The 27,233-nt window shown below is 53.9% G+C and overlaps 9 protein-coding genes across 9 annotated transcripts; 2 read left to right on the top strand and 7 right to left on the bottom strand.

The window, feature by feature from the left end:
- Nucleotides 1-349: 349 nt before the first annotated feature.
- G647_04066 (uncharacterized protein) lies at nucleotides 350-2,356 on the bottom strand (the record flags this gene model as incomplete). The annotated part of the gene is made up of 1 exon (XM_008728411.1): nucleotides 350-2,356. The coding sequence occupies one exon, from the start codon at nucleotides 2,354-2,356 to the stop codon at nucleotides 350-352; it is 2,007 nt and encodes a 668-aa protein (XP_008726633.1).
- A 1,547-nt stretch (nucleotides 2,357-3,903) lies between these two features.
- G647_04065 (uncharacterized protein) lies at nucleotides 3,904-6,622 on the bottom strand (the record flags this gene model as incomplete). The annotated part of the gene is made up of 2 exons (XM_008728410.1): nucleotides 3,904-6,552; nucleotides 6,605-6,622. 2 exons carry the CDS (start codon nucleotides 6,620-6,622, stop codon nucleotides 3,904-3,906), a joined length of 2,667 nt encoding a protein of 888 aa, XP_008726632.1.
- A 344-nt stretch (nucleotides 6,623-6,966) lies between these two features.
- G647_04064 (uncharacterized protein) lies at nucleotides 6,967-8,226 on the top strand (the record flags this gene model as incomplete). Its single annotated transcript, XM_008728409.1, has 3 exons — nucleotides 6,967-7,071; nucleotides 7,128-7,290; nucleotides 7,337-8,226. 3 exons carry the CDS (start codon nucleotides 6,967-6,969, stop codon nucleotides 8,224-8,226), a joined length of 1,158 nt encoding a protein of 385 aa, XP_008726631.1.
- Nucleotides 8,227-8,398: 172 nt separating this feature from the next.
- On the bottom strand, nucleotides 8,399-9,125 carry G647_04063 (uncharacterized protein; the record flags this gene model as incomplete). The annotated part of the gene is made up of 2 exons (XM_008728408.1): nucleotides 8,399-9,045; nucleotides 9,098-9,125. 2 exons carry the CDS (start codon nucleotides 9,123-9,125, stop codon nucleotides 8,399-8,401), a joined length of 675 nt encoding a protein of 224 aa, XP_008726630.1.
- Nucleotides 9,126-14,885: 5,760 nt separating this feature from the next.
- G647_04062 (uncharacterized protein) lies at nucleotides 14,886-16,799 on the bottom strand (the record flags this gene model as incomplete). The annotated part of the gene is made up of 5 exons (XM_008728407.1): nucleotides 14,886-14,951; nucleotides 15,015-15,944; nucleotides 16,001-16,394; nucleotides 16,451-16,631; nucleotides 16,682-16,799. The coding sequence occupies 5 exons, from the start codon at nucleotides 16,797-16,799 to the stop codon at nucleotides 14,886-14,888; spliced, it is 1,689 nt and encodes a 562-aa protein (XP_008726629.1).
- A 1,508-nt stretch (nucleotides 16,800-18,307) lies between these two features.
- Nucleotides 18,308-19,177, bottom strand: G647_04061 (uncharacterized protein; the record flags this gene model as incomplete). The annotated part of the gene is made up of 1 exon (XM_008728406.1): nucleotides 18,308-19,177. One exon carries the CDS (start codon nucleotides 19,175-19,177, stop codon nucleotides 18,308-18,310), a length of 870 nt encoding a protein of 289 aa, XP_008726628.1.
- Nucleotides 19,178-20,705: 1,528 nt separating this feature from the next.
- On the bottom strand, nucleotides 20,706-21,826 carry G647_04060 (uncharacterized protein; the record flags this gene model as incomplete). Its single annotated transcript, XM_008728405.1, has 2 exons — nucleotides 20,706-21,620; nucleotides 21,725-21,826. 2 exons carry the CDS (start codon nucleotides 21,824-21,826, stop codon nucleotides 20,706-20,708), a joined length of 1,017 nt encoding a protein of 338 aa, XP_008726627.1.
- A 461-nt stretch (nucleotides 21,827-22,287) lies between these two features.
- On the bottom strand, nucleotides 22,288-24,353 carry G647_04059 (uncharacterized protein; the record flags this gene model as incomplete). The annotated part of the gene is made up of 2 exons (XM_008728404.1): nucleotides 22,288-24,294; nucleotides 24,345-24,353. 2 exons carry the CDS (start codon nucleotides 24,351-24,353, stop codon nucleotides 22,288-22,290), a joined length of 2,016 nt encoding a protein of 671 aa, XP_008726626.1.
- Nucleotides 24,354-25,493: 1,140 nt separating this feature from the next.
- Nucleotides 25,494-26,898, top strand: G647_04058 (uncharacterized protein; the record flags this gene model as incomplete). Its single annotated transcript, XM_008728403.1, has 2 exons — nucleotides 25,494-26,191; nucleotides 26,280-26,898. The coding sequence occupies 2 exons, from the start codon at nucleotides 25,494-25,496 to the stop codon at nucleotides 26,896-26,898; spliced, it is 1,317 nt and encodes a 438-aa protein (XP_008726625.1).
- Between the last annotated feature and the right edge of the window lie 335 nt (nucleotides 26,899-27,233).

Raw genomic sequence — 27,233 nt, 5'->3', positions numbered from 1 at the left:
GAGGAATCTGGGACTTCAACGTGGTCAAGTTGTGGCGCCTCCCAACAGGACCGCAGTCATCGGCACATACACTTCGACGCTCATGTCTTCCGTATCTCATGCCGCGGGAGAGGGCTCGGACGAAGCATATGCTGGGAAATCATATCGAGAGAAGGACACAAATAGATTCTAGTTTTCATGCCATCCTAGACACCGGCAGTCGGTCAGCCAGCCAGCCAGCCAGTCAGTCAGTTGCATAGAACGCTTCAGCATATACATAGGTATACAATACGCATACGAGCAGTATCCACGATAGAATAGTACTGTATGGCATGGCATAGTCTCATCTAGACCGCTCCACGCCAACCCCCTAACTCAGTCTTCCATCCTCCCCCTTCTTGACTCCAACGACGACAAAATTCCTCGGACTCAAAGCATAGTCAAAGACGACATCGACCCAGGCATCACGCACACACTCCTGCTCCCGGAGAAACAACCAGCGGTCCACAACGATGATGCTCTCGACCACGCCCGCGCTAAACGCCATGAGACTCCAAATGACCGCGAGATTCTTCTTGGCATAGGCGTAGCGGGCTTCATACGCTTCAACATTCTCGTCCGTCAGATCGCGCGTGAGCTGCGCCACCATGTCGCCATCGACAGGGTCGGCGCGCAACTTGGCCAGCGCCCCACGCACGTAGGCGCGGAACGTGACGAAACAGGCCTTGCGCAGCGATCCCACGATCAGGGGCGTGCCTTGGTCGTCGCGGCCCGTGATGCTCCCGCCGGCGACCTGGCTGGGCATGCCCGGGTCGGGACATTGCTTGACCACGCCCACGTCCAATAAGATCTTCTGGAGCAGCGTGCGGTAGAAGTGCCGGCGGAAGAACATTTCGCTGTCGAGTGGGCCCCAGTTGTAGGGCGCCTGGACGGCCATCATGCGCGCCGTGATGTTGAGTCTGACGCCAGCCACGGCGACAGCCACAGCCTCGGGATCTTTTGGTGGCACGAAATCCTCGAGCGTCTTGGACATGGGGAAGCCGTGCGGGTCGTATGCGCCGCCTGTCGCGGCCAGGCGCGGGTGGTTCGGGCGGAGTTGTGGCAGTTTGTACGTGACTGGGCCGAGGCGTTCGGTGAGTAGGTTGTAGCAGCAGCCGATGACGGCGCAGGCGCGGATGGACGGCGTGAGCACGAGCGAGCGCAGCGCGTGGTGCGTGAGGTTGCCGCACGAGTGTAGCGAGATCACTATCGAGGGCGGGTGTTTTTGCAAGGACGGCGGGATTATCTCCATCCTGCCGTCTGAGGATTCTTGGTCGTCCCCGTCGCTTTCGCGTCTCGTCGGTGCTGAACAACAATCTGCCTGTCCTTGTGCTTGGTCTTGTGGTGCTTGTGGTTGGCGGGCCGACCTGGGAGTCGCAGGATAGATAACGTCCTCCAGGTATCCATCTTGAATGTCATGCTCAATGTACGTCATGCTGCCTTTCCCTTCTTCAATTTCGATGCCCACAATTTTCGCCTCTGTCAGGGAAGGATCTGGTGCCGTAGCAGTAGACACTTTCTCTGAGGGAGACTTTGAACGCGTATCCTCAACCGGTAACGGCGGCGGCTCCAGTGTCACATTCTTGGTCCCGTTCTGATTTCCGTTGCCGAGCCCAAGCTGGCGTTTCCACTCCTTCTTGTTCCGCATGACTTTTTCCTTCTTTGCCAGTTTCGCGTGCACGTCCATGCTCTTCGCGCCGGTGATATTGTGGTGCCGTTTCTCAATCGCAACGACCTGCTTATTGTACGGCGGCGAAGCGAGTGTCCGGCCCAGGTAATTCTGGCCGGATCCAAAATCAACCACAGTCAGGGGTTCCTGGTCCGGATGTTGCGAGGAGAGTTCATCGCACAGTTGACCCACGTACGCAGCAACGTTCGTCACTTCGTGCGCCTTCTTGGTCTTCATACCCACGGCGACATGCGGTGGTAGTTCTGAGATGTTCTCCGAGGGTGGCGTGAATGTCCGTTTGAGGTTATGTTTTCTGATCGTGCAGATATAGTCTATCAGACTGGCTGGAGGATGTGGCGTTGTGGTGTCTGAGTTTTCTGACTTGCGATCCGAGTACCTGGCTAGATCATCGCGCATGAGTAGATCGAGGACCCGATCAATGTCGACCCGCTCGAACCAGTCGCGCCATTCTTGCGGCAGCACGGTGGTGTAGAGATCGGGTTCCCGCGTGAGAAAGTCCAGAATATGTACTCCGCCACAGAGATTGCGGAAGAGATCTGAGGTCGTTGCAAAGGTGAGCACCGACTGAACGTACTCGTCTTCCGACTTCCACGCTGGGTCGAGGGGCAGGCGAAGCCCGCCTGGTCGGTGCCTCGAAAAATGCGTCATGGTCCTTTTTTTTAACAGTCTTGTTGCTGTCATCCGCAATTGCACTGACAGGGTTCTTCTCGAACGTTCAGTCTCCACAGCTACGATCTTTTGAGTCGTCTACAACGGTTTGAGGGACCGACACTCCGCGTCGCTCGAGGAAAGAAAAGGACTTTGATGCCAAGGCACTAGCGCCATCCCGGGTCCATGGGCGAAAAGGGGCAACAGCCTCGACAAGAGCGAGAAGCATGAAGATTTCGCTCTGTGCTCACGCAAGATGGTCTATTGGAAAGGTAGTCAGGCGCTGCTCTTGGCTGTGTAATGTGTGTGAATAGCATTCATGGGACGGCAACGCCACTGTTCTGACGCTCCAGGACTACGCTGGAGTAGTTCTACACGATCAGATACGACAGTGGAGGCACCATGTGAGCACAGCTCTGGGCATGGAATACTGAGAACTCATACTGACGGTTGTCCTGGAAAGTGGCAGGCTCCAAGGTACATGTAGAATACCCTACTACTACGTATGTCTTAACGATGCAGCACGGTGCTGTCTCGGTAATGTCATCTGTACAGAGCAGTTCTTCTGCAGATCCACCATTGCGATTCACCAGCAATCCGGAGCCACATTGCTAGTCGAGTGGGCCGTGCACAACGTCCGATATTCTTTCGACGTTCAATAACAGCTTCACTATCGATCGTGTACTACTCGAATGTAGCGGAAGCTCGCACGCGCGGGTCCTGACACTGTTGTGGATACGCTGTCATGGCGCCCATTCTTTTCCATGAGGCCACCGAATCCTGCAGCCATGTTTTGCTGTCTGACTCTTGCTTATTTAGATGTTCGCCCTTTCTTGTGCTTGCTAGCAGGTACTAGTCAAGTAATGGTGCAAGAGTTGCAGACACTTCGAGGGAGAGGTGTCTCGCAGTGTCGATCGTTATCTTTGTGCCTGCAAATCTCGGTCAGCATTGTCACACTGACATGGGCTTTCTTCCTACTAGAATCGTTCAAGGCATACCTGTAAACGAGCACGTTCACGCCTCAAGGCTGCAAAAGCCTGTCAGCATAGTCCCAGTAGGTCGGCACAGAATGTCCTGCCTTCTTCCAAGCACAACTCCCGAGGTGTCTTGCCATGTTTTCCTTGTAGTCGCTCCAGCCGCACCACTGGCAGTAATTGATGAGCCCATGAGGACGGAAATTTCTTGGCTCCTGGTTCCCGAGCGCTACTTGTTGCTCGGAGGCATCCGTAGCTTTGGCCTCGGATTTCGTGTCAAGGCTTCAGGCAATTTCTGTCACGACTCGCCGGATGTCGCACTCTGAAAAGCGACTTGATTCCATCATAGTTCCGAAAGACGTAGTGCGGGTGGGAGGAATTCGTGCCATTTGGGTAGTGGGGACACGAGTTACGCGCGGAGCTTCGGATGATGTTTTGATTGCAGACCTTGGAGTGATTTGAAAGTGGAGTGAAGGTCAAGTGGATGTGAGGTACCTTTCACTCTGAGACACACAGGCAGTAGAGTTTCCATCCACCGTCACTGCAGATGGACAGCGTAAGGTTCGTTTGTCCTCAGTCCAGTCCAATCCATTCCTGTTCGCCACCATCACCATTCGTGATGCCATTGGTTTTTGGATGGTCGCCTTCGCCCAACCAATGTGGAGCAACATCACCTTGGCCATCAGGGCCATGACACAGGAACTCGATCTCAAAAGCGTTCCGCTCACTGAGACTTCGGACTGTCCTGCCTATACCGTCGACGCCTCGAAGAACGCCACGAAGCTCGGCTGCAAAATCAGCTTGTTTCTCTTTGACGTATCGACCATGGACGCTCAATATTTCCCCGAGCCAACGCAGTGCGAATTCCAGGTGAGGACTATTCTCCATTTGCTGCGCGACAAGCATCAATAGCCGGCCTAGGTACACCCGTGGTAGTTCGCGCACAACTAAGGGGATGGTCTCAAAGGGCACAGATTCGTAGGTTTGCCTCAGCAACGTCTTGTCGTTCAGCCTGAATGCCATAACCAGAGCCTTGAGAGTCTCCGGCTCGGCTTGTGCAAGAAGAGCTCGAATGTTCTGGGGCGTGACCTCGATGTCAAGATCGAACGGGTCAAAGTCGTCGGCCCCAACGTCGTCCAAGCTGTAGATCAACAGTCCTTCCGTACTCGCTGCACAGAAGCTCCTCCCAGTCGGTGCAAATTCGAGATCGGTCACCCTCACCTCTGGTCTCAGGGTCCTGGACGTTGCATCTCTGCCACGTTTTACCCCAGGCAAACTGCGATCGATCCGATCTTCGAGATCGCTGGCCTCCCCTTCTGTGTCGATCATACCGTTCGGCAAGCCATTCGACATTATAGCGGCGGAGTTGAGGAACTCCTGTGTCCCATCCAAGCTCATGTTGACCGAAACGGTAAATTTCTTGATCAAGGTCAAAGTGCTAACGGAGTACAGACAGATGTACTTGCTATTCCCGGCAGCAAGGAGACAGCTGCCATCTGCAGAGTAGGTGATTGAGTTGAACGATTTTGTCCCGGGAGTGGATGCTGCCGTGCGGCGCGAAGTCAAGGTACGTCCTCCACTGACGTCGCGACGACCATCGACGCCAGACTCTTGAATGGAGGTGTTGAGGTTCCAGAACGTGATAGCGCCGTCGAGAGTAGAGGCGGCAATCTGTGCTGAATCGGGTCGGATGGCAATGCACAAGAGGTCGGACATGAGTTGCAATGACTCAGAAGTCTGGGACCGGTCAAAGACGGACCATATCCGAATGGTATGATCCCATGAACCGGAGATGAGGTATCGTCCATCAGGAGTAAACGCAAGTGTTGAGATCGGGCCCTCGTGTCCGGCGAGCTGGTCGAGGAGAGCTCCTGTCTGCACCGACCACAGATGAATGTCGAAAGAATCATGGGATGCGGCGCAAACCACCTCTGCGGATGAGTCAATTGCGAGACAGGAGAAGGACAGTCTCTGAGGAGCCGTGAAAGTCCTGAAGTTACGGTACCTGAGCATGTCCCATGCTCGCACAGATCCATCCAGAGACGAAGTGAAGAGGATGTTGCCTCTCCTGGAGTAAGCGGACGCCGTCACCGCAGAGGTGTGTTCGGTGAATGTTGCTATATGGAAGCCAGAAGAGACATCCCAGATTTTGATGAGGCCATCGTCGGCTCCAGTGATGATGCGGGTAGAGTCAGGAGAATAAGTAAGAGTGGTCATGGCATCGAGGTGTGAGGATTGCTTAAGGATGTTGGACTCCGAGGCGTGCTCCCATACAAGTAACTGGCCGGTTTGGGAAGAGCCGAAAGCCAACCATTCTCCTGTTTGGTTGACAGCTACCGCCGAGATGCGCGAGGATGCCATCGAGAGACTGTGAATGTTGGAGCAAGATGGAATCTCGTACAGCGAGAATAGGCCATTATCAAAGCATACTGTCAGTAGATTGGTCGAGGGATGGTAGCAAGCACATCTTAGTTTGGCGTTCTGCATGAAATATTCCCGCTGCACAATCCGCCACCTCTCATCGGAAGGGTCGGTCGAGTCTTCGTCATTCTCTGGTTGGCTCGATTGGTATCCCCAGCGGAACAAAGCCCCGTCTTCGCCCACGGTGTATATTGATTCCTGGTCGGCGGAAAACCAGACATTTCGGACCTGCTGGCGGTGTCCAGAGAGCACAGTCGGCTCGAAACCCTCTTCTGGGTCCAGACTCCATATTCGAGCTGTCAGATCCTTGGAAGCACTGAGGAAGAAACGAGAATCGCCTGACCAGCTCAAATGTCTGATTTCATCAAAATGACCGCCGTACTCTCGGTGCAGGACGAAAGGCGCAAAGTCAAGGTCACCGTCCGTGCCTTGGCCAGGTGTGGTAGGGGTCCTCCATGCTTGTATCTTGCGCCCTATCCCAACAACAAAGTGACGACCATCCGGTGAGAAGGCTAACGAGGCGACTGGAGACTTGAATGAGAAATGGTAGATTGCGAGTCGTCTCGGGAAGATGGACAAGATTGCTCGGCCACTCTCGTCAATGGTCAGGAGGAGGTTGCCATCAGGCGTAAGATCCAGGTGAGTGATATTCTGACGATGCGAAAAGGGGAGAGTATAGCTGGTATTCTTCGTGAGGTTGAACACCGTCACTCGATTGCCCACGGGCGAGAGGAGCGAGTTGCCATCGGGTGTAAAGACCAGATTCCCTCGGCCATAGACTGTGCCCAGGAGGTTAGAGAACTGTCCAACGTGTTAGAGTACTTGACGTAGCTGTGGAGGGCCTCCTACTTACCTTGAATTCCGTCTTCATCCTACCATGGCTGTACGATCCAACTTGGCGCAAGTTGGACGCAATATTCAAACTGCGCCCTGGAAAAAAGTTGTCGGGGCGATCTTTCTTTTCTCCGACACTAGTGCATTTGTGGCAAGGCGGCTTTTTAAGGTTGTGGGGAAGGCACCAAGGAACGTTGGCGTTTCAGGAGCGCGACTTCTGCACTTTTTGTGGTTTGAGTCAATTGAGGAAACCCCTAATAACGCTGGCACTCACTCACTCACTTACTCACCTACCTCCACCTCACTTCTTCAAACTCTCTTACATTGCATCTTGTGCTCGTCGCAACCGCCGTCTAATTGCTTTCGAGTTCTGTGGTCGAGATGGCCCCTCCAGCAGCAGAGTCCCCGTCGCCCATTGGCATTGCCAATCTGCCCAACCAGCGACACAAGATTGTCGCAAAGAGAGGAGCCGCCTTCACCATCATGGTAAGATCTTGTGTACCCTCAGAGCGCGTCGCGATTACTCATTTCCATCGTGCTAGGTCGCTGGCGAGTCGGGCCTGGGCAAGACTACCTTCATCAACACCTTATTTTCCACAACCATCAAGAACTATCAAGACCACAAGAGACGACATGCAAAGCAGGTGGACAAGACGGTCGAGATCGAGATCACCAAGGCTGAATTGGAAGAGAAATTCTTCAAAGGTACATATCACCAGCGCAAAGTTGGACCATCACTCACATGTTGCAGTCCGTCTCACAGTCATTGACACACCTGGCTTCGGCGACTATGTCAACAACCGCGACTCCTGGATGCCCATCATCGAGTTCCTTGACGACCAACACGAATCGTACATGTTGCAGGAACAGCAACCTAAGCGCAATGACAAGATCGACCTTCGTGTCCATGCCTGCCTCTACTTCATCCGTCCTACCGGCCACACCCTGAAGCCTCTTGACATTGAGGTCATGAAGCGATTGTGCACACGTGTCAACCTGATCCCCGTTGTTGCCAAGGCTGATACCCTGTCTCCTGCCGATCTGGCTCGATTCAAGCACCGCATTCGAAATGTCATCGAAGCTCAAGGCATCAAGATCTACCAGCCACCCATCGAGGACGACGACGAGGCTGCTGCACAACACGCCCGCGCGCTTATGGCCGCCATGCCATTTGCCGTGATTGGTAGCGAAAAGGATGTCAAGACCTCGGACGGCCGCATCGTCAAGGGCAGACAATATGCTTGGGGTGTCGCGGAGGTGGAGAACGAGGAACACTGCGACTTCAAGAAGCTGCGATCCATCCTCATCCGCACTCACATGCTCGATCTCATTCACACCACCGAGGAGAATCACTACGAAGCCTACCGTGCTCAGCAGATGGAGACGAGGAAATTTGGCGAGGCCCGACCAAGAAAACTGGACAATCCCAAGTTCAAGGAAGAGGAAGAGGCTCTCCGGAAGAGGTTCACTGAGCAGGTCAAGGTGGAGGAACAGCGCTTCCGAGCCTGGGAGCACAAGTTGATCGGCGAAAGAGATCGTCTCAACAAAGATCTAGAGGCTACTCATGCTGCGATCAAGCAACTCGAGCAAGAACTGGAGCAAATGCAGGGCAGCGCGGTGAGGAGCCATGGTCGTCGCTAGACGTTCACATTCTTCAATCGGACGAGGGTGCGTTGCGAGGGATGAGGCAAGGGTTCCGGCAATTCCTGCTTCGGGTGCTTTGCTCGTGGGTTGGTGTGTATAGCGTGCTTTCTTGACAGCTTAGCATGGGCTACGAAAATACTTGTCTAATGTCAATTCTCCTTTCTATTCTTCACCGCAAGGTCTCGTCCTCCAATTGCCGTGTGATATGTCCATTTGCACCTCTGCCACCCATCGGATCGTGTCCCTTCTTTGTAGTGCCATTCCGCTCTGGTCCTTTCTCTCTCTGATCAGCCTCATCCCAAGCAGCGGCGGCAGCGTCCACGTCGGCGAAACCCTCGTCCACCTCGACACTGTTATCATCTTCGATTCCCATCCACGCACGCATCTTGTCTCGCTTGAATGCCGCAAAGTCCCACTCGTTGGGGTCCAACGTCTCTTCAACGTCCTCAAGCCACACGTATGTTTGTGCCTCGACTTCCTCTGCCACCTCGGGCTCCTTCTCTTCGTCTTCCGGGGCAGCTTGGTCCAGCGCAACGTCCTTCAAGGCTTGTACTTTAACCACATCTCTCTTATACATCGAGCCCTCGAAGATGTCCAACCGACGTATGTCCTGCTCGTTCAGTCCCGTCACTACACTCCCCCTCACTCGCGAGCCTTTGTGGGGGATGATGGCAGGATAATCTGCATGCCGGACTTTATGCCGACGGTAGTGCTGCAGCATTGCGGGCCGCACGGTGATGAGGTCTTGTTGCCACTTTTCAGGGGTGTGTGTGCCGTGAATGACACGGTGGAGGACACCCGGGGCCATGAGCGTCCCTATCGCCATCTGGTCAGTCCAGATCAAGTTCACACGGCCAGGGAAACCTACCATAGAAGAAAGCCGTGTATTCGCCCATGGTCAATTCGCCCAGTGTGCGCTCACTGTGACTGCGATGCGGCTGTATAGAATCGAGCCAGGTAGGTACCTACAAGAGCGATGCAGTTCCCCTGTGTGGTCGAAGCGTTCAGGATAGAGTAATGAAGCTGTAGAGTATACGCCGTTTGCTATTTCAGATGCGCCCACGTTCTCAGTCTATCATTTCTAGTCGCGCTGACTATCAACACCAGCGAACGCCTGTCAAACCTCGTCAATCATGAGTATCATCAAATTGCAACTTCTGCGGACAGAGCAGTCATCGAGAAGGCTGCAAAAACAATGCCAACCGTGTTTCTGCTATCGTGCTTTTGAGGACGCCCATCTCCGTTCGTGGCCGACCGTTCAGCCTCGTCTCTGCCACTGTTCAGCCTTGCGGCTTCTACCCCTCCATCCTCCGTGCGGTCCCTTGGTTCCCTTCCCAAAGGGCAACGGACTTTCTTCTTACAGTAGTAACCGGGCAAATCGCATCCCCTTCAGCCCTCACTTCCTCTTATCGACCTTCAGGAGATCCCTTCCGACCTCGTCTGTGCTGCGTACTTTTGCCTCGCATCGGGTCCCTGATGAAGCTCGTCCGACAGATTCTTCCATTAGCACCTGAGGTGGCTTGCATGAAGGGTGCCCGAACGGGGCAGCTCACTTGATTCATCCACCCACAATGATCAGCCGTGCGCCTTGTGTAAGCGACTTTCAACAGCTGGCCACGTTCTCGCGTCAAGCTGCGACCCGGCTCAGCCAGCCATCAAGCTGAACGTCACCTGGCCTCGATTCGACAACAATGGCTGAATGTCCGTTGTGTTTCTTGGAAGAACGTCAACACTGGTCGCTACGATGCGTCATGAGCGAAACGTGAGTACTGGACCAGGCGGCGACGGAGGGACAATGGTCCATTTGCTGGCTAGCCTGCCAGGTAGTTGCAGCCAGCCACGGTGCTGCAGGCTCTCCCAGACGCTCCTGAATGTTGGCATAAAGTTGTCATGAAGTCCGAGATCCCAGAGCCTCGACGGAGTACTTGCGCTTCCCATCCTTTGTTCCGTGGTAAGCGACTCTAGCTCCAAGTCTCTGCCTCTACATCGACTGTCGATATGGGTGTAGACGAGACTGTTACGGTAACCTCTCAGCCTGTGAGTGAACATAGCCAAGAAGAAAAGAGACCATCCATTGCCCATCGTATGCTCAATGGAACGCGCATCTGGGCAGCAGGATTCTTCCCCTGGTCCGCAGACAACGGCGAGGTCAACATACAAGATGTGGCCAAGGCACAATATGTCCCGTGGCTGGATCTTTGCGCCATGATCCTCTCTGGAATGACAATCTTGTTCTCCTGGATCGTGCTCAACGTCGTCAACGGCGACGTGCAGAAGGAGGAATCATATTGAAGCCCGCGTCATGGCTGTCCGCCCTTCTCTCTGGCAACAGCGTGCTCCTCCACATTGCACTTTCAGAGGGGGTGACCACAGCTTGGTTCTTCAAAACCCAGCAAAGGATGATTCGCTGACTGGTCTGCTGGCTTTCTGCTGCAGAACGCCATCACCACCGTACCTAGTTATCTCAGTACTACTGACATCCCAATCAATGTCGGCATGGTGAACGAGTAGCCAACCAGATTCTCCGCCTACCTCTCTGGAGGCTCGTTCAGTCGTTATGGTGATGTGTTTGGCGAGGCGGTGCAGCTGATTGATGGTGACAGGGGCACTTACTGGGACGACACATGCCTGAACTATGCGGACGATCCTGACCCAGGGCTGTGCGGAGGCTGGGATGCTTCAGGCACGTGTACTGGCAGGGTTGTCGCCCCTGGCTTCTGGCCCAGCTGCGCCACTTCATGTGTGCCTTACAACATGGACCCGAAAGATCATCCCAACCAGACCCTAACCCGTACTGTCTTCTCCACTCGCATCGACTGGGATGTCGAAACAACCAATGTCTTCAATTAACCCAACGTGCTCAAATATCTCGCTGATTGCGACTCCCAGTATCTTGTGCGCAACTGTACATTCCGAGCAGCACGGATTTCATATCCATTCGCCCTATTCCCTGCCGATCGGCTTGGAGACCATGCTATTCTTAAGAAGAAAAAGGATTGGAATCCCGGCTTCAACCTTGTCAGCCTCAATGTCAACAGCACCTACGACAATGACACATTTGTGTCCGATCTGAAATCAGCATCCGATATTGACCTCGGCTCTAGCACATTCGGTGGCGTGTTGCATTACCAGCAGACGGTGTTCAATGCGGAGATGGAGTGGACCTGGGATGGAAGCATGTGGAGCATAAATGCGTCTGGCAGGCACGCTGAGACTGCATTACTAGAGATGGCCAAGATCATGTACGATCCAAACCCTGACGACTACGGCCCTACTTCGCTCTCGGACCCCTAATTCTGCAACAACACCCTCTACTACATGCAGGACGACGATCACACTGTCATTGAGGACGAAATGCGCGATCGGCTCAGGAACCTCATGTTCATGGCTAGCGTTTTTCAATAACGAGTCCGAATACTATATGACTCCACCTGATTTCTTTCCTCCCTATCAGACGGTGCCTGGGGAAACGCACCGCGCCAGTACTGCGATACAAGGTTCTCTATCGCTATTGGGCAGGCTCATTGGCAGTCACTACTGTTATCGTCCTGATGATCACGCCTACCTTCTGGGGCTTCTGGCGTCTGAGGGGTAAAGTGACGTTGAGTCCTGTCGACACGGCGGCAGCTCTGGACGCCCCTTTGGTTCACGAACCAGGAGATGGTCGACCCAAGATCACGGCTGAAGGAGATTGGCGCGACGCCACTCTACTCTGCTGGTCGAAGTGGGTTAGGGGGTAGCACTTTGGTGACATTATAACGGTCGATTACGAGGGACATGTGCAACTCAATGAGTCAATGCGGCTTTCGATCAGTGTTTGGTGTGGGAATGCCTTGCAATGGTACAATTCTGCCCTTGTGTATATTTCTCCTCTGGTGTAATTGAACGAACTTACGGTACCATGAATACCAGCTGGAGTCTCTGCTTTGAAGGAGCGGTGAACGGTGAATCTGTAAACACCCTCATACCACAGTAAAGTATGTGGTTCGGAGACACTTCTCAGGCTCAGTGGCCCCATCTCATAAGTCTTCCGAGGTCACGGTATCCTTCTCCCCTCCCCGAACTGTACATATGTTCAGTGTGCTCTTCGGAAGAAGGATCCCTGCCTGATACTGTATGTTCCAGCCCGAATACCCGTCGCTACTCGCCACACAGGATTCAGAAGATCAGTGGTCTCTCGCGTTCTGCATCGAGTGCTTTCCCACTGGTCTATGCTTGGATCCTGCATCTTGGTCAAAGCGGGAAAGAAGGGGGAGAGCCTGGGCGACGCTAGAACCATGGTGTTGACATTGACGTTGACGTTCGTGTTGGTGTTGATGTTGGTGTTGATGTTGGCAAACCAGAACAAGAACATGGACAAGAACATGAACATGAACATGAACAAAAACCAGCCAGCGGATATACAGTACAGCAAACAGAGAGTAGGGAAGTCAAGAGGACTTGGCGGGGACCCATCCAAATAATATACGATGCAAAGCATCACGCGTCTTATCACGCATCATGACATCTCTGAAAATTTGGTCAGTTAAAAACTCGGGATTTCATGCGCACACTCGTCCAGACACCCACCACTCTTCCACTCTTCCACTCTTCCACTCTTCCACTCTTCCACTCTTCCACTCTTCCACTCTTCCACTCTTCCACTCTTCCACCCTTCCACCCTTCCACCCTTCCACCCATCCGTCCATGCGCTCGTTTCGCTCAGTCGCTCACTAACTCGCTCGCTTGCTCGCGCTCTCACTCATTGAAACTCCCCTCCTCCCCAGTCGTGTAACTACACGCCACACACCCCGCCAGTGCACTCAACCCGACCTCCGAGTTCGTACTCCCGCTGCCCACCACATCCCCTGTACAAGCTACCACCCCGTCATCACTCGTGGCGCTGCTGCTGGTATAAAAGTCGCAGGCGGCCTCGGAGAACGCCCCCTCTGATGACTGCGACACGTCGCCGGCGATAAGATTGGCGGATCTGATGGGTGCGGAGAGGACGAGAGTGCCCGATCCCGAGAGCGGACCTGAGGGGTTGAGATTGGCCGAGAATGGAAGTGTTAGGGCCGTGGTGGATCCGGAGGGTGTGGTGCCCGTGCCGACTGTTATGGAAGTCACGCCGCGTGGGAGGTTATGCCGCTGGGGAGATCAATTAATTGCAGGAAATCCAATCAATCAGATTGCAAGGAGTCCCGGAACAGAGACAGAGACTGATACCGATATAGATGTACATACCCTTCGCGCGACCGAGTCGATAGAAGACTCGTTGCAGCTCGCACCTAGTGGTTCGCCTTCAGGCAGATTGCAGACATCCTGGAGGGGTGTGGACTGAATGAATGTGAGTCAATTAGTATTAAAAGTACAATTACCGAAGCATAAAGGGTCAACTCCGCGGAGTGCGAGTGTTCGTATCAGGAGGGTGTGGGACTTACTCGAACACGATCACGCAAAGCCGCGGCGGAGACTTCGAGAGTCCAGAGCGCCATCAGGGCGAGAGTGATGAGCGGGAAATGCATCTCGCCAAGTTCGGTCTGTTGCCCACGGTATTCTCGGTTATGCACTTTAGGTCCGGGTGGTGGCCCTGCTGCGCTTATCTGAAGTCTGAATTCGGGTCCTTCTGTAGCAGAAGAGACTTGAATCCTTCTCGCGCCGCTCCGTGCATTCCTGCCCTGCCTTGGACCTTTATACCCGCATACCACTCGTATCCCCTCACATGACTGAATGGCTGAAATCCAGCTTGGGCAAGAGCTGAAGTCCATGGAGTGGGCGTCCATCACGTTCACAGGACAGAACAGTCAGAAATGTAATCTTCCTTTCTCGTCAACCCTGTCGACCTGCTCAGCTTTCGTATTCTCCCACCGGAGCGACGTTATTGTTGAGCTGAATGGAAGAAGGTATGCAAGTCGTCAGACCGAAGGTGCGAACCCGGGAATATTCCGATCTAAGCCAGTTCCCGGAGCATGTCCGTGTGGACATCTGGACATGTTGAAGAGACGCAGGATGGAGTCAGACACGAGAATGGCTGTGGTCGACCATTCAAGGCCATTTACCTCGTAGACGGCGGATGACTTGATCACAACTGCACTTGTCAGCCAAATCTGACGAGGCTGACCGGAACCGCTCGTGATCTCTGTATGCACGTAATACGCATCGGTGCTGTTCCGCCAATGAAGTGGCGGAGATGGCGGACAAGGCTGAACCCCTGCCATTGACAACCGAATCTCGCTGGCGAAACCGGTAATTAAACCTTGTGCCACTTCTGTCGAGTTTTGGAATCGAATATCGCCAGGCATGAAGGCCTGGGGATATTCTGGCAACTCAGGGCGTTCTTCCGTTGTCGACTTCGGTCAGTATCTCAACAGGAAATCTTGGCACCCTGCTATGTGCATCCACGGATTATGGTTGTTACGCAGCGTTTCACTGGAGAGTTGGTCCTATTCCTGGTCCGGCGAGGGTGACGATTGCGACCACCATCTGTAAATGCTGTATGTTGCGATGAGTGTCTTCCGGAGATATCTGGACAGGAACAAAAGAAAGCAGTACTACTCGCCGAAGAAAACATAATCACCTTGCCCCTTGTAAATGAACGTTGACATAAACGTGTTAAGCTTTTACCGTGGGCTGGACGTTGCCACCTTCCCATCCGCACCCGAGCACTTCGTATACCTTCATGCAGGTGGAATCCTTGAGACCAGCGCTGCAAGATTCTTGTACATGTCTTTCAGATTCTTCCCCTGGGCAGAATTAGCCTTAACTGCGCCGAGTCAGCTGGCCTGGGTGGATCATCGCAAACTTACCGTGTCTGAATCGATCCAGACACCAATCTCGTCCGCATGATCAAGATAGCCAGTAACACCGAAGTGCCAATACTTCCCTCGCACCAGTTTTCTGTCGTCAGCTCCTCCCAGCTTCGCCAGTGGAAATGGGTTTGCCTCCGATACATCGTGGATGATGTCGTCGTTTCGGGGTCCACGCATTGAGACAGTGTTCACAATTCCGTCGTTGAGAAGCCACATTTCCGAGTTATTGCGGATTATTTCCCGCCTCGAGGCTGAAAGTGCAGGATTTCTCAATGGATCGTAGCCCCCCATTGCGTAGACAGTCGGCAACATCAGTGGGAAAACGTCTTTCCGTGGGACGTAGCTGCCCGGCCCCGGTAGCTTCAGCTTGAAATCGAGATCTTCCAGAAGCCTGGTGGCGACATGAGTGGTCGCCCACTTGAGGAAATCATGGAAAGTCACGAGTGTCTGAAAGAAGGGCCAAAGTATGACGCTGGTCAAACTCTGACGAATGCTGTCAATAGCAAACATCGCTATATCGCCGCCTGGGAGTGGTCGAAGAAGAGCCCGGATGATGTCATAGATCGATATTGGGAACGACGAGAGCGCGGCTGGGACCCACGGCGGCCAGGATGGGAACGGATTTGTGCAATGAAAGGAGAATGTCAAGTAGCAGATATGCTTCGATGGGCCCTTGGCCTCGTCGTTGAGAGCCTCGACGCCTTCGATGCTGTTGTCGTAGAAAGCATTGCGTTGGGAAGCAAGCCACGTCTCGACCGGACCTCCCCTCCTCTCGAGCCGTGCACGCATGTCCGGGAAAGATTCCCCAGCTTCACGGCAAATGCCCCAATGGTCAAGCTGCAAGTCATATGCTCTTTCAGCAGGGCCGCGGAAAGACAACGTTGCGAACAGCCTGCCAAGAAGCCTTACCGTGTCATTTCCCGATTTCTGTTGGGTCATTCTGGTTAGCCTTTCGAAACATTCCAAGCTTGGTGAGGACCCACCGACAGAAGGTCTTGGATGACATCTGTGATTGTAGTCCCTTGGTACGGCGTCCCCAATGTTGACACTGAAATCACCCACTCGTCTCTACCTTGTTTGTTTTCTGGAAAATATCCAGGATGGACATCGTTAGCTCCATCTTTGAGGAGAGCGATCATCTGCCGGACTGTATTGCCGCCCTGAGAGTGGCAAATGAAATGTGCTTTGTTCTGATCTCCCCATGTCCAATGCAAGTCTCTCCATGAAGCCGCAGGAAGGAGGATCGCTCGGCGACGTCCATGCGTCTGTGCAGTCACTGCAGCGGTGCTGGGGTCGTTGCCGAAGTATCGGCCGTAGTCGACATCGAGGTCAAATTGCTCGACAAGTTCGCCGGTATTGGGATTCACTGTGCTGAAACTGGCAATCCTTTCAGCTTGGAATCTAACTCAGAGGTACAGTGGAACAGATCCTACCGCCCCGCGACGAGCTGTGCATACAACTCACATGCTCTCTCCCAATTCGAGGATAGAGGGGCAATGGTCGCAACGATCACCGTGTAACCTTGCTCTTGCAACATACGCGGCAGGTCTTCGACGCCACCCCAGTAATTGACTGCTCCCAATAGTGGAGGCCCCCATCCGGAAAATCCAGGCACTGTCACTGCTCAGAGGAGGCCATGCCATTGTCGTGGGGGGAACATGTACCTAGGACGATTGGATAGTCTTTGTTTTGCGGCAACTCGGAGAATTCAGCACCAGTCTCGAATTTACCGACTAGTTCTTTCAGCCTTGTGAGGCCATCTCGGCCCGCGGTTTCGTCCATTGAGCTTGTACGGCGCGATGGGACGCGACTCGAACAGCGATTTCAAGTCAGCTCAGATGATTCTCAACTTGGCACGTGCGGATCCGTGTAGAGAAGGTAAAAGATCTCGTGCCTCGCTCCATGAATGTGGGTCGAGGGAAGCTTTTATAAGGGTCCGTTCTGGGGCGTCGAGTTCACATGTCGATGTGAGTGAGACGCCCAGCGAAATATGGATGTGGTATTGCGGCTGAACCACGAATCAAGACCTCAGCCATCGTTGGGCGTGCAAGGGTCTTGGACAGAGCGACGGACGAATTGCAGAGACAAGACAGATCCTGCCTCGTATCTTGACCATTGGCAGAGGAGGGCGTCCGTGTTTGCCTTCAGAAGCCGCAGATACGGGGATCCAGAAAGGCCGATGTTCAAGCCACTGTACAAAACTTGCTGCTTGGTAGGTCATGCGCAATAACATCCACCCTCCTTGGCCCCCACGAATGCGTCATCAAAGCCTCGAAGACGAGGGGTTCCAGAAGACGGCATGAGATGTGGTTGAGCAGATCGACAATAACAAGTAGAGAGGAAAGGCAGAAACAACGTTGGTGGCGGCCCAAGCATTTAGCCGCGGTCATTTTAAATTGACATCGAATGTCGCATGTGTTGCGAGCATATTCAGCCGTCATTTGAAGCCTATTTCCAGCAGAGTAACGAAAGTGGCTCTGTGCTTCAAATCAATTACCGCTTAAACCAAGCTACGTTTGCTGACCGACTCTCACCTTGGCTGAGCTATCTAATAGAGTTGCACGATGTCTCATCTTCAGTATTTTGCATGTCCTGGCGTCGGTGAGCGTAATCTTTAACAATATGGATATGGCTACGGAGCACCGGGGCCTTACTTCTCTTGGCAGAGATCCCTACGCCGTCCCTCCGCGAACTCTGTAAACAGTGCGTGTAGACGACAGGATTGAATGTGCCGGCTAAGATGAGTAACAACAGTACCTGCAGTTCTCTTGATCCGCGCGCAGCACATGCGAGGAAGAGAACACATCTACTGGACTGTTTAGACATAATGAAAAATTCTGTGTCTGACATTTCGTGGCGCGAGATTCGTCCGGCATAAGTGCCCAGATCGACCAAGCATTGGTCAACGTCGATCTGAATCTCAGCACACGCGGGCGGAGAAGGATGGAAAAAGTTTTCCGTATCACTAGGCATCATGTTAAGAGGCGATATGAGCAATGATGAGAAATGCGGCAAAGTAGATGCCATACCACAAGACCAGGTTGGACAATCCTTGGGATTGGGAATCTGGGGGGCAGGCGATGATGGTGGACATGGATGTTGTCGCGCACGTTGCACCATGCGAGGTGCAGAGAAGAATGAAAAGGTAAACCGAATGTCTGGAGGAATTGTCATACTGAAACGCCGTGCTACGAGGATATCAATGAAGTCTGAAGTGCTGTAAGTCATAATCTCGTTCCCGTCCCATCAGGATACCTCCATCCGTTCCCGCAACCAAGGCTTGGGCATGTTTAGAACATCAATCCACCCAGCAGCATCCCGCCGAGCAGCCCACCAGCAATCGGTAATCCATACCCGCCACCCGGATAGGTGCCATATGGACGACTGTAGGGATACCCAGGTCGGATAAAGCGAGCGTTAGGATCGGCATAGGCTCCACGGGCGTACGGATTGATACCATATCCTTGTGGTCCATACCCGCCATATCCGTAGCCTGGACCCCCTGGCGGCTCAATGTAAATGTTCTTGCCGTCCCGATCTCTGGCGAAAAATTGTGGCTGGCCAGTTATTTGTGCTTGTTGCATTGCTCGTCTGAGCTTCATATGCGCTTCGTAGTATTGTCTTTCTTCCTCGGCTCGTCGAGCACGGTCACGGACTCGTTCGTCATGCGTCGAACCAGTGACCTTGTCCTTGAACTTCTCACCGAAGCTCTTCTTCTGCGTTGTGGTTTCCTTTGAGCCCGTCGGCCTTGCCGGCAAATCTGGTGGGTAGTGCTCTTCTTCGGAGTGATCCACTGAATGCGCTGGCGAATGGTCCGAGTGCCTCCTCAGCTTATCCTCCTCGGCCTGTAACCTCTCGCGTTCTTCACTGCTAAGGGTATTGACTACGTCGGGGATATCGAGAGGATGCTCCCAGTAGGACTTTGGCGGGTCCACCTTTGTGTTGACGAAGAACTGGTGATTTTCCTTAGGGTCGTATTGTCTTACCCAGCCTTCAGGAAGCGGTCGATGTAGGTCCTCCATCGACCTACGGGCTTGTGCTGGTATCCCATTCTTCGAAGAGGGGACTTCGAGATGTGACGACGCTTGAGGTTTGGATGATGTTGTTGAGGAGCCGGTGGCCTGGGCATACGAAGGCGGGGCTTCTTGAGGCGCCGACATGGTGACTGAGGTGGTGGTCGTAGGTAGGAATGGTGACGGTTGACCGAATGCGAGAAGAAGGAGATATAGGCCTCTGACCTTCTAATGCGTGCAGAAACCGAGAGACAGGTTGAGAAGGAAGTGAACAAGGCGTGGCGGCAATGCGAATGATGTGAGGCTGTGAGAGTCAGTGACGCAAACGCAGCCTTTGCGGAAGAATCGGCAGCCGCTAAGCCACAGCTTGCAGCCAATCAACGACGCCTCTTGGAGGAATGGGGCGATCTCGCCTGCCCCACTAAACCCACCTGAACTTCATCACGTGAAGGCCAAACTCGATATCGAGTGGCTCATTGCCCTCGCGTCAAACCTCATTCTCTCAAGCCAATTCGATGAAATTCAAAACACACGAAATCTCTGCCATCTCCGCGTTAACCTTCATGTATCGTTCTGATCTCTTGTAAGCGCTTTACGCATTCTGCGTGCCACCGCGAAATCCTGTCAGCCTCTGTCGGGGCAAGATCACCTAGAGTGCTGATAAGGGATGGATTTTCTTTTTCCACCCCAGTCGTCAGTGACGAAGATGAGCAATGAGGCCATGAGGGACTATTCACGAGTACGAGCACATCGGAAACCAGCAGTATGACATTCGGGTGTGATACTGGCGGGCATGATGCTCCCCCAATTGAAGAGAAAGCAATCGAGACTTTTAAACACACAACACATGAAATTTCTGATTTCCATTCGCGATATTCTGTTATTTGGCAGCACTCCATGCTCATTCCAGACAAGTTTAACTTATACCACAGATATGACTCTAGGTGCGTATCAAACAAGCTGCAGGATTCGCATGCAGCTGCAGCGCACTGGGAGCCACCAGCGACACGCAGAAGCCCTCCGCTTCGATGTCAGTTTGCACTAAGATGGAACTCCTGGGTCGGTATCAAAAGGAGACAAATCGAAAAAAAAAGGAAAAAATGTGGGCGGGAGAAAGGATGACTCAAAGAATTATGAGGAGCTTCAGGCGCATGAGGCAGTTCTTTTCTGCCTCACCTGTTCGGCCAACCCACATGAGGTGAAGTGCATTAACTCTGGACTCTTTGTTACTTCGCCAAGCCGACAACACCCATCCTTCTCACCGCGCGCAAATATCTTCGTGGTCAAGGTCAAGGACAATGTCGAGGACAAGGTCAAGATCTGCTGTGATAGGGTACTGAAGGTACATTTGGATCCTGTTGTGACTTGTTGAATAGTTCAGGAATCAGGATGAGAAATATGACATGACAGGACATGAGATAGCTTGAGATTAGACTAGAGCCCTCAAAGTCATTCGATTGAATAAATGTGTTGGTGGACATCATTCGAAGGACGTCTAACTCATGCATGACATTAAATCTTGCATCACTCAAAGTGACCTCTTGACAAGAGATCAATCAGGTCCACAAGCAGGGAATTATGCATACGTCGATACTAATCAGACAATGTGCGCGAGAAAGTTGAATGGTTGACCATGCGCCTCAATCTTTTTCCTGTCTACCCTGTTCTCCTGATCCTAAGCATGGCTTTTCAATTTAGGCCATAGCAGCCTCCTCGCGTTCGCGCCAAAGATGCCCTTTCTCGTCTCGTCGTCAAATATCTCCGGCGCCCGCTGCTCCATGATCCCGCTGAGCCGATACACCGCCTCGGCCTTGTAAAAGGGGTAGTCCGTCCCGTACAGAAGCCTGGACGGCTCCGTGAAGCGCAGCAGGCCGTGGATCTGGTCCGGGAATGGGTATCCCGCGAGGTCGAAGAAGAAGCGCGTCTTGAACAGGTGTTTGACGTCGTCGCTGGTGATGGGCACGCTGGGACTGACAGTGCGGGGCGTGTACCCGACACATCGCTCGATCACGGGCGGCAAGGCGGCGCCGCAATGCGGGACGACGAAGGTGATGGACTGGTATCGCGCCACGGTGCCCGAAAGGATCAGGTTGCTGACGGCGCGGGTCGTGTCGAACAGGAACTCGAGCATGGGTCGCGGGTACTGCGTCAGCGGAGCGACCGCCCGCGGAGCGACACCCACACCGTTTGCGACGGGAAGATTCACGCGGCAGCAGGTTGGATGCATCATGACCACGGCGCGTCGCGAGTTCAGCTTCTCGAAGACCCTGTCCAGTGCGGGATCGCCCAGGTACACGGCGTGTGCGTTCGTCATGACCGAGAAGCCGACGGCACCGAGTCGGTCCAAGGCATAGTCGATCTCGGCGAGTGAGCCCTCAACATCCGGTAGTGGCAGGCTTGCAAAGAAGGCAAATCGGTCCGGGTGTGCTGCACAGATCTCGGCGAGGTCCTCGTTGGTTTCGCGAGTCAGCTGGCGGGCAAAGGCGTCGTCCCCGGGTTTCAGGTGCGTGCCGGGCGAGGTGATGCTCAATATGCTCTTCGAGATCTTGGCCTTGTCCATGGTCGCCAGGTGCGCCTCGACCGTCCAGTCCTGATATTTGGTTCATAGTCAGCCTGACAAGTGGTCCTTCCTTGCCCACGCTTGGGACTCTTCGGCGACAATATAGAGTCCAGCTGAGGGGCTTGCTTGCTTACCTGTACCATCGAGATGCCGTCAGTGTCGCCATAGCCCAAGTCCATACAATGCTGCCGCCATCGAGCCGGGATGGCATGGCTGTGGGTGTCGATACGTTCCATTTGCTGCTGCGTTAATCAGTCCACGTATTCACCCAGTCTGTCAGACAATATTGGAACAGTGAACTGGTCTTGTATGGATCTTCTCGGGGGGTTCGCTCTAGAACCCAAAGGCCAAATGGTCGTTCTCTAGATGCAACAGGTCAAAAGCCAGGCCATGGCGGTCGACCCCGATATACATACCTCAGCAACAATGGATCAGCGCCTTCACAGCCAATAAGGCTTACACTCGTTCTGTGTACAAAGATGAAATACCTGAGCGCCAATCTCCGATATGCGGGAATCGCCCAGATCCACTCTTCTTGTACGTTTGGGTTTGTCGTGAAACAGGGCCGAAGACCCGGATCGAACACGACGGATCCCGAGTAATCATGTACACGATCGTACGTACTCTACTCGTGCGTCGGCGACACCTACCAGGCCGTCGGAACGTACAGTCTCCTTCTCAGGGTAAAGATTACGCGCTAGAATAACAACAAAGGGAAGGAATCCGTGTCGTTCGCAAGCAAATCGTCCTCCCAGTTGAATACCCCCGCGTCGAAGGAGAACAGATCCTCGGTGACGCTGGCGCCGCTTACATCCGCGAATCGCAGCTCCTGAGGATGTGCGGGACTGGGGTACAGCAGCCGAGCCAGTTCCTCCTCCTGCTCTGGAGTATACGCCGTCGAGACGGATCTGGATCGCGTGAAAATGGCATGGAGTAGTGGACCCAGCAGTCTCTCGTAAATGGCCGCATACTCGGAGACTTCGGTCCAGCCTTGACTCGAAATAGTCAGCAGGTTCGAAGTGAAGAGCTTTGTCATGTCAAAGATCTCATTGGGGCTGAATTGCAGCGCAATCGCCTCGAAGTTGTGTCGTAAACAGAACAGCACTACCAGGGCCGTTTCGAAGGTGTGATGAGCCGCAAGCCATGGGCGCGGGAAATATCCCGACAGGATCTGCCCGCGGCAGCTCTTGGCCGACGAGCAGGCGGCCTCGAAAGCCGTGGACATGCTTGTGGAGGATGGCAAGGGCACGCGAGACGAAGGGCGGTGCAACATTACCAGACCGTGCATTAACGCGAACTCGGTCCACCCGTCGTGTGGGAGATCGGATTGGTACCATTCCCATAGCCGTCGCTCTGTTGCCGCCAGCCACTCCTGCCATGTCTGTTGGGGTTCCAGCAGGCGGCCTTGGAAATGGACTTCGATGATGGTGGATTGCACTCGTCGATATTCGATCCAGCGAATGGCCAGCTTCTTGGTTGCCTGTCCTCGGTGATCGAGTCCACGGGAAGTGATGCACCGATCTTCGAGCACTGACATGACGCTCGTATCGATCGCCGGGTCGGGAATAGACAGGGGCCTCTGGAGCGCCGCACAAATGGACCGATCCATACAGTATGCGGCCCAAAAGATGCGTCTGCGTAAATCGACAGTCAAAGGGTCCAGACCCATACTCTCCGACACTTCACGATGCAGACCCAGCTCGAGGCAGTTGCGCATGGCGAACCCGCTGAGGATCCACACATTTCCCAGCTTTGGGTTGATGGATGCGTACTGCAGAATCAGCAACGTCACTTGGATCCAAGCCATGTCTGAAGGATACGCCGCATTCTGCGAGAGGTGACGAATCCCTTCCTTGAAGAGCGCTTCCGAGAAGGCCATGCACCGGGCACCGTGCCCTACCTTTGCGCTGCCCAAAGTTGTAGACACGGAGAGAATTAAGTAGATGACGAGGAAGTCGTAGTCGAGCCGTACCGTCTGTGGGCAAGACCGTCCCCCTTCAGATCGTGGGATCTTCAAGAGCACGCGGTCGAGCTGTTCCCATATCGTGGGCTCGTAGAGAAAGGGGTGGACGGGGAGCATGCGCTGCACGTACTTCTTGACCAACGTGTGGACCACGTGAGACGGAAGGCTTGCCAAGATCGACACATCGGCCTCGGGCTCGCTATCGCGATTCTGGGCCGGCGTCTTGCTTTGGGCCTGCTCCTTCGCCTCAGGTGAGAGCACAAGCGACGGTGTGAGTCCCATCCGGACTCGCCGTACTACATCTGTTAGCGACGGGCCGACTGGCAAGGTCGCATTGATCATCGATTGCATTTCGGCGCTGGCAATCACACGCTCCTTGGTCGCATCTCGGGAGCTCGATGTTCTCCGATGGCGCGAGGGTGTATTCGAAGTGGGACTGCTCATCGCATGTTCGACCGCCACGTTTTGCTCTCTGATCTCCGTGTCCGAGGAGGAGATCTGCGGCGGCTCATCGATCATAGCAGTCATACCAAGGACAGAAGTAGGCTCGTTGTGATCAAGTTCCTGGATCTCAGCCTCGTCGCAGCCCAGTTCTGCCAATTTCAACTCGAGGCTGGCAATCTCATTCTCAAGATGGTGTACGATACTTCGTGGAACGGCGGCGTCGCGGGCTGAATTGAAGCCCCTGCATTCCGCACCCACAGCGACACACTGGGAACATGACGGTAGCTGTCTGTCGCACTTTGCACATATCCATGTCAGTCATGATCGATGTATCCAGACGCTCTCACCGGCTCCATCAATCACGTAGCAAGCACGTGGCATGATATACCTTGGATTTCCTCTTCCGACACCTGACGCACGACAGCACACTGCGTCTACAAGCGGCATTGTTCGGTCGAGGCGGCATAGTGCTCGAGGTTCTCCGGCCCATAATGGTGGAAATCACACAGCGGCCTCATATCACAGGCGTTTATATTCGAGCCAAGGCCACACTGTCAATGGTTAGCAGAGCGAGCGGGAGGCGTCTGATCACGCAGCATATTGGAAATCGGCGCTCTAAAGGAGATGAATTATTTCCCAGCAGTCAACAGAGAACAAGACCGTATGGGGCATTGCGAATTGCATCTGGTAGGAGCTCATCGGAGATTCACGACTGATACGTGGCGGGAGAATTCAGTCGACAGAAATTGAGGCCGAAATTAGGTTAGCGGTATGGATCCGCCTCGATTCGAATATGGTAACTCAAGCGCCACGGCTCCGCACAGAGCCTCTGATTGGACAATCAGAATCGCGCCTATCATCCTCATAATATGGCCGAGTCGAGAAAGTCCGACACTTTTATTTCGCGGCGGTTGACCAACACAATCGGGTTTCTCCTTCACAGAGACGCTGGATGGCATGACCGCCGCTGTGCGACAATGTCGACTCTCTCAGAAGCCGACATGGCCTCCCTCCTGTGGAGTTTCTATTACCTTTTCCCGTCCAGCTTCGCCCGATCGTTGTGCGACGCGTCGTCGAATGGGTTGGATCGCTCCAGTCAGGATGGAATTGAGGACGCATTTCGGCTGGCCGGAGCTCATTTCGTACATCCTCATTTCATATATTATTCGCATGCATGACTCCAGGCTAGTATTAGAGTCCCGGGACTCCTCGTTGCTTAGCCTTCGCCTCGCCCGTACTTGGCGTGCTCCCTCTCTTTGACTTCCTTGTGTCTTGGCTGCCAGAGATGGAGTTCTCATCCATCCCTATGAGAATGCAGATTGAACGAGATGCTGCCAACAGGCTGAAGGCAAGTCATCTCTCTCTGGCCGCTGTACAGCGCCTAACAAGCGTCTAATTAGATTATCGTGGTGGGCGCCGGGCTGGGCGGGCTCGCGACGGCAATATCATGCCGGCTTGCTGGCCATGAAGTTACTGTCCTCGAATCCGCGCCCGCAATGGGCGAGATCGGGGCAGGTCTCCAGACGTTGGCGAACTCGTCTCGAGTCCTCATCTCTTGGGGAATGGGCGAACAGCTCAGCAAATGTGCGACGACGCCGCGGCTCTGCAACATGATCGGCTGGCGAGGTGAGACCATCTCAACCTGGGATATCCACAAGTCGACACGCGAGGAATGGGGCAGTCCGTACTGGGATCTGCATCGCGTCAGTCTGCATCAATGTCTCTGGGACCGAGCGGTGGAACTGGGTGCCGAGGTGCGGGCCGACTCGCGGGTGACCGATGTCAGGGTCGCAGCGGACGGAAGTTACGCGACTGTGATAGTGCGACAAGGCGAGAAAAGGAAACGCGTCTCCATGAACGCAGATCTCGTCGTCGGCGCCGACGGCATCAGAAGCCACTGTCGAGATCTCCTGGTTGGGCGAGATGACCCTCCGGCAAAGTCGGGCGACATGGCGTACCGAGTTCTCCTCAACACCGACGACATGCTAAAGGATCCTGAACTGAGAGATTTCGTCTTGGATCCGCAGGTCAACTACTGGATTGGACCTGAATGTCATGTCGTCTCGTATGTCTTGAGGGGAGGCAAACAGTTCAACATGGTCCTCCTCGTTCCCGATGACCTACCGGATGATGTCGTCACCCAAGAAGGCAACGTCGAATCCATGCAAGCTCTGTTCAAAGATTGGGATCCGAGGTAAGTGGAACTCAGGAGCTGCAGCATGTTGTGCTCTGGTCAAAACGCACATTTGTACGTTAGACTAACCACTCAACCCCAACCTTAGGGTCCGAAAGATTCTATCTACCTGTTCACAGGTCAAGAAATGGCGCCTTTGTACCCGGACACCCACCCCGAGCTCCCCGTCTTGGTACCACCCTAGCGGGACTTTCGTCCTGCTGGGCGACTCCGTCCACGCCACTCTCCCTTATCTCGCGAGCGGCGCCGGCATGGCCATCGAAGACGCCTCTGTCCTGGGCCTCTGCCTCTCGCGCATATCTTCTGGCTCGACGGCTCAAGAGAAACTGCATGCCCTGAAAGTGTACGAGATGTGCCGAAAACCGCGCACTCGCCGGGTCGTCGAGAAGGCCTACGAGAGCCAGTACCTCTATCACCTCCCAGACGGTCCCGAGCAGAGGGAGCGCGACGGAAAGATGAAGGCCTTTGAGGACGCATATCGCATTCAAGGGAATGGAGCAGTGCCCTCGGGGTTAAAGCAGGGGGACGATCCGTTCGCTTGGAGGAGTGGTGGTGTTGGAAAGTGGTTGTTTGATTATAACTGCGAGCTGGATGTCGAGAGATGTTGGACACTGCTCCAGGCCGAAGAAGAAGCTGCTGCAAGAAGGGCTTCTCGCTCAGACTCAAAGAAACTCGGCTTGGGTCTGGTGGCAACTGCAAGACTGTAATGGGGAGACAGACATCTAGCGAATCCTATGGCCTTGTACGCATGTTATCTTCTTCATAACTAATTGACCGACACACTGGTGCTTCCGGAACAGCAGTATTCAATAGGTGCGTGCGAGAGAAGATCGTCAAAGAAGCGAATCGGATCGAAACAAAAAAGAGATATTAGAGCTTGTAAATCTGGCAGGGAATAGTGTGGTCTTTTGCTCTCACTCTACTGAAAGGCCATGTTCTACCTCTGAGTGCACTTCATTGCTGTCTTGGTAAAACTCGCGATTCAAAACCAACGTGAGAACTCCTGTCGATCCCGTAAAAGCGTTCAAATACTCCGCCCACG

Source organism: Cladophialophora carrionii (assembly GCF_000365165.1).
Source record: "Cladophialophora carrionii CBS 160.54 unplaced genomic scaffold supercont1.3, whole genome shotgun sequence".
Lineage (NCBI taxonomy): Eukaryota > Fungi > Ascomycota > Eurotiomycetes > Chaetothyriales > Herpotrichiellaceae > Cladophialophora > Cladophialophora carrionii.
Note: the sequence above shows the minus strand (reverse complement) of the source record. Positions and strands in the feature narration are given on the sequence as shown.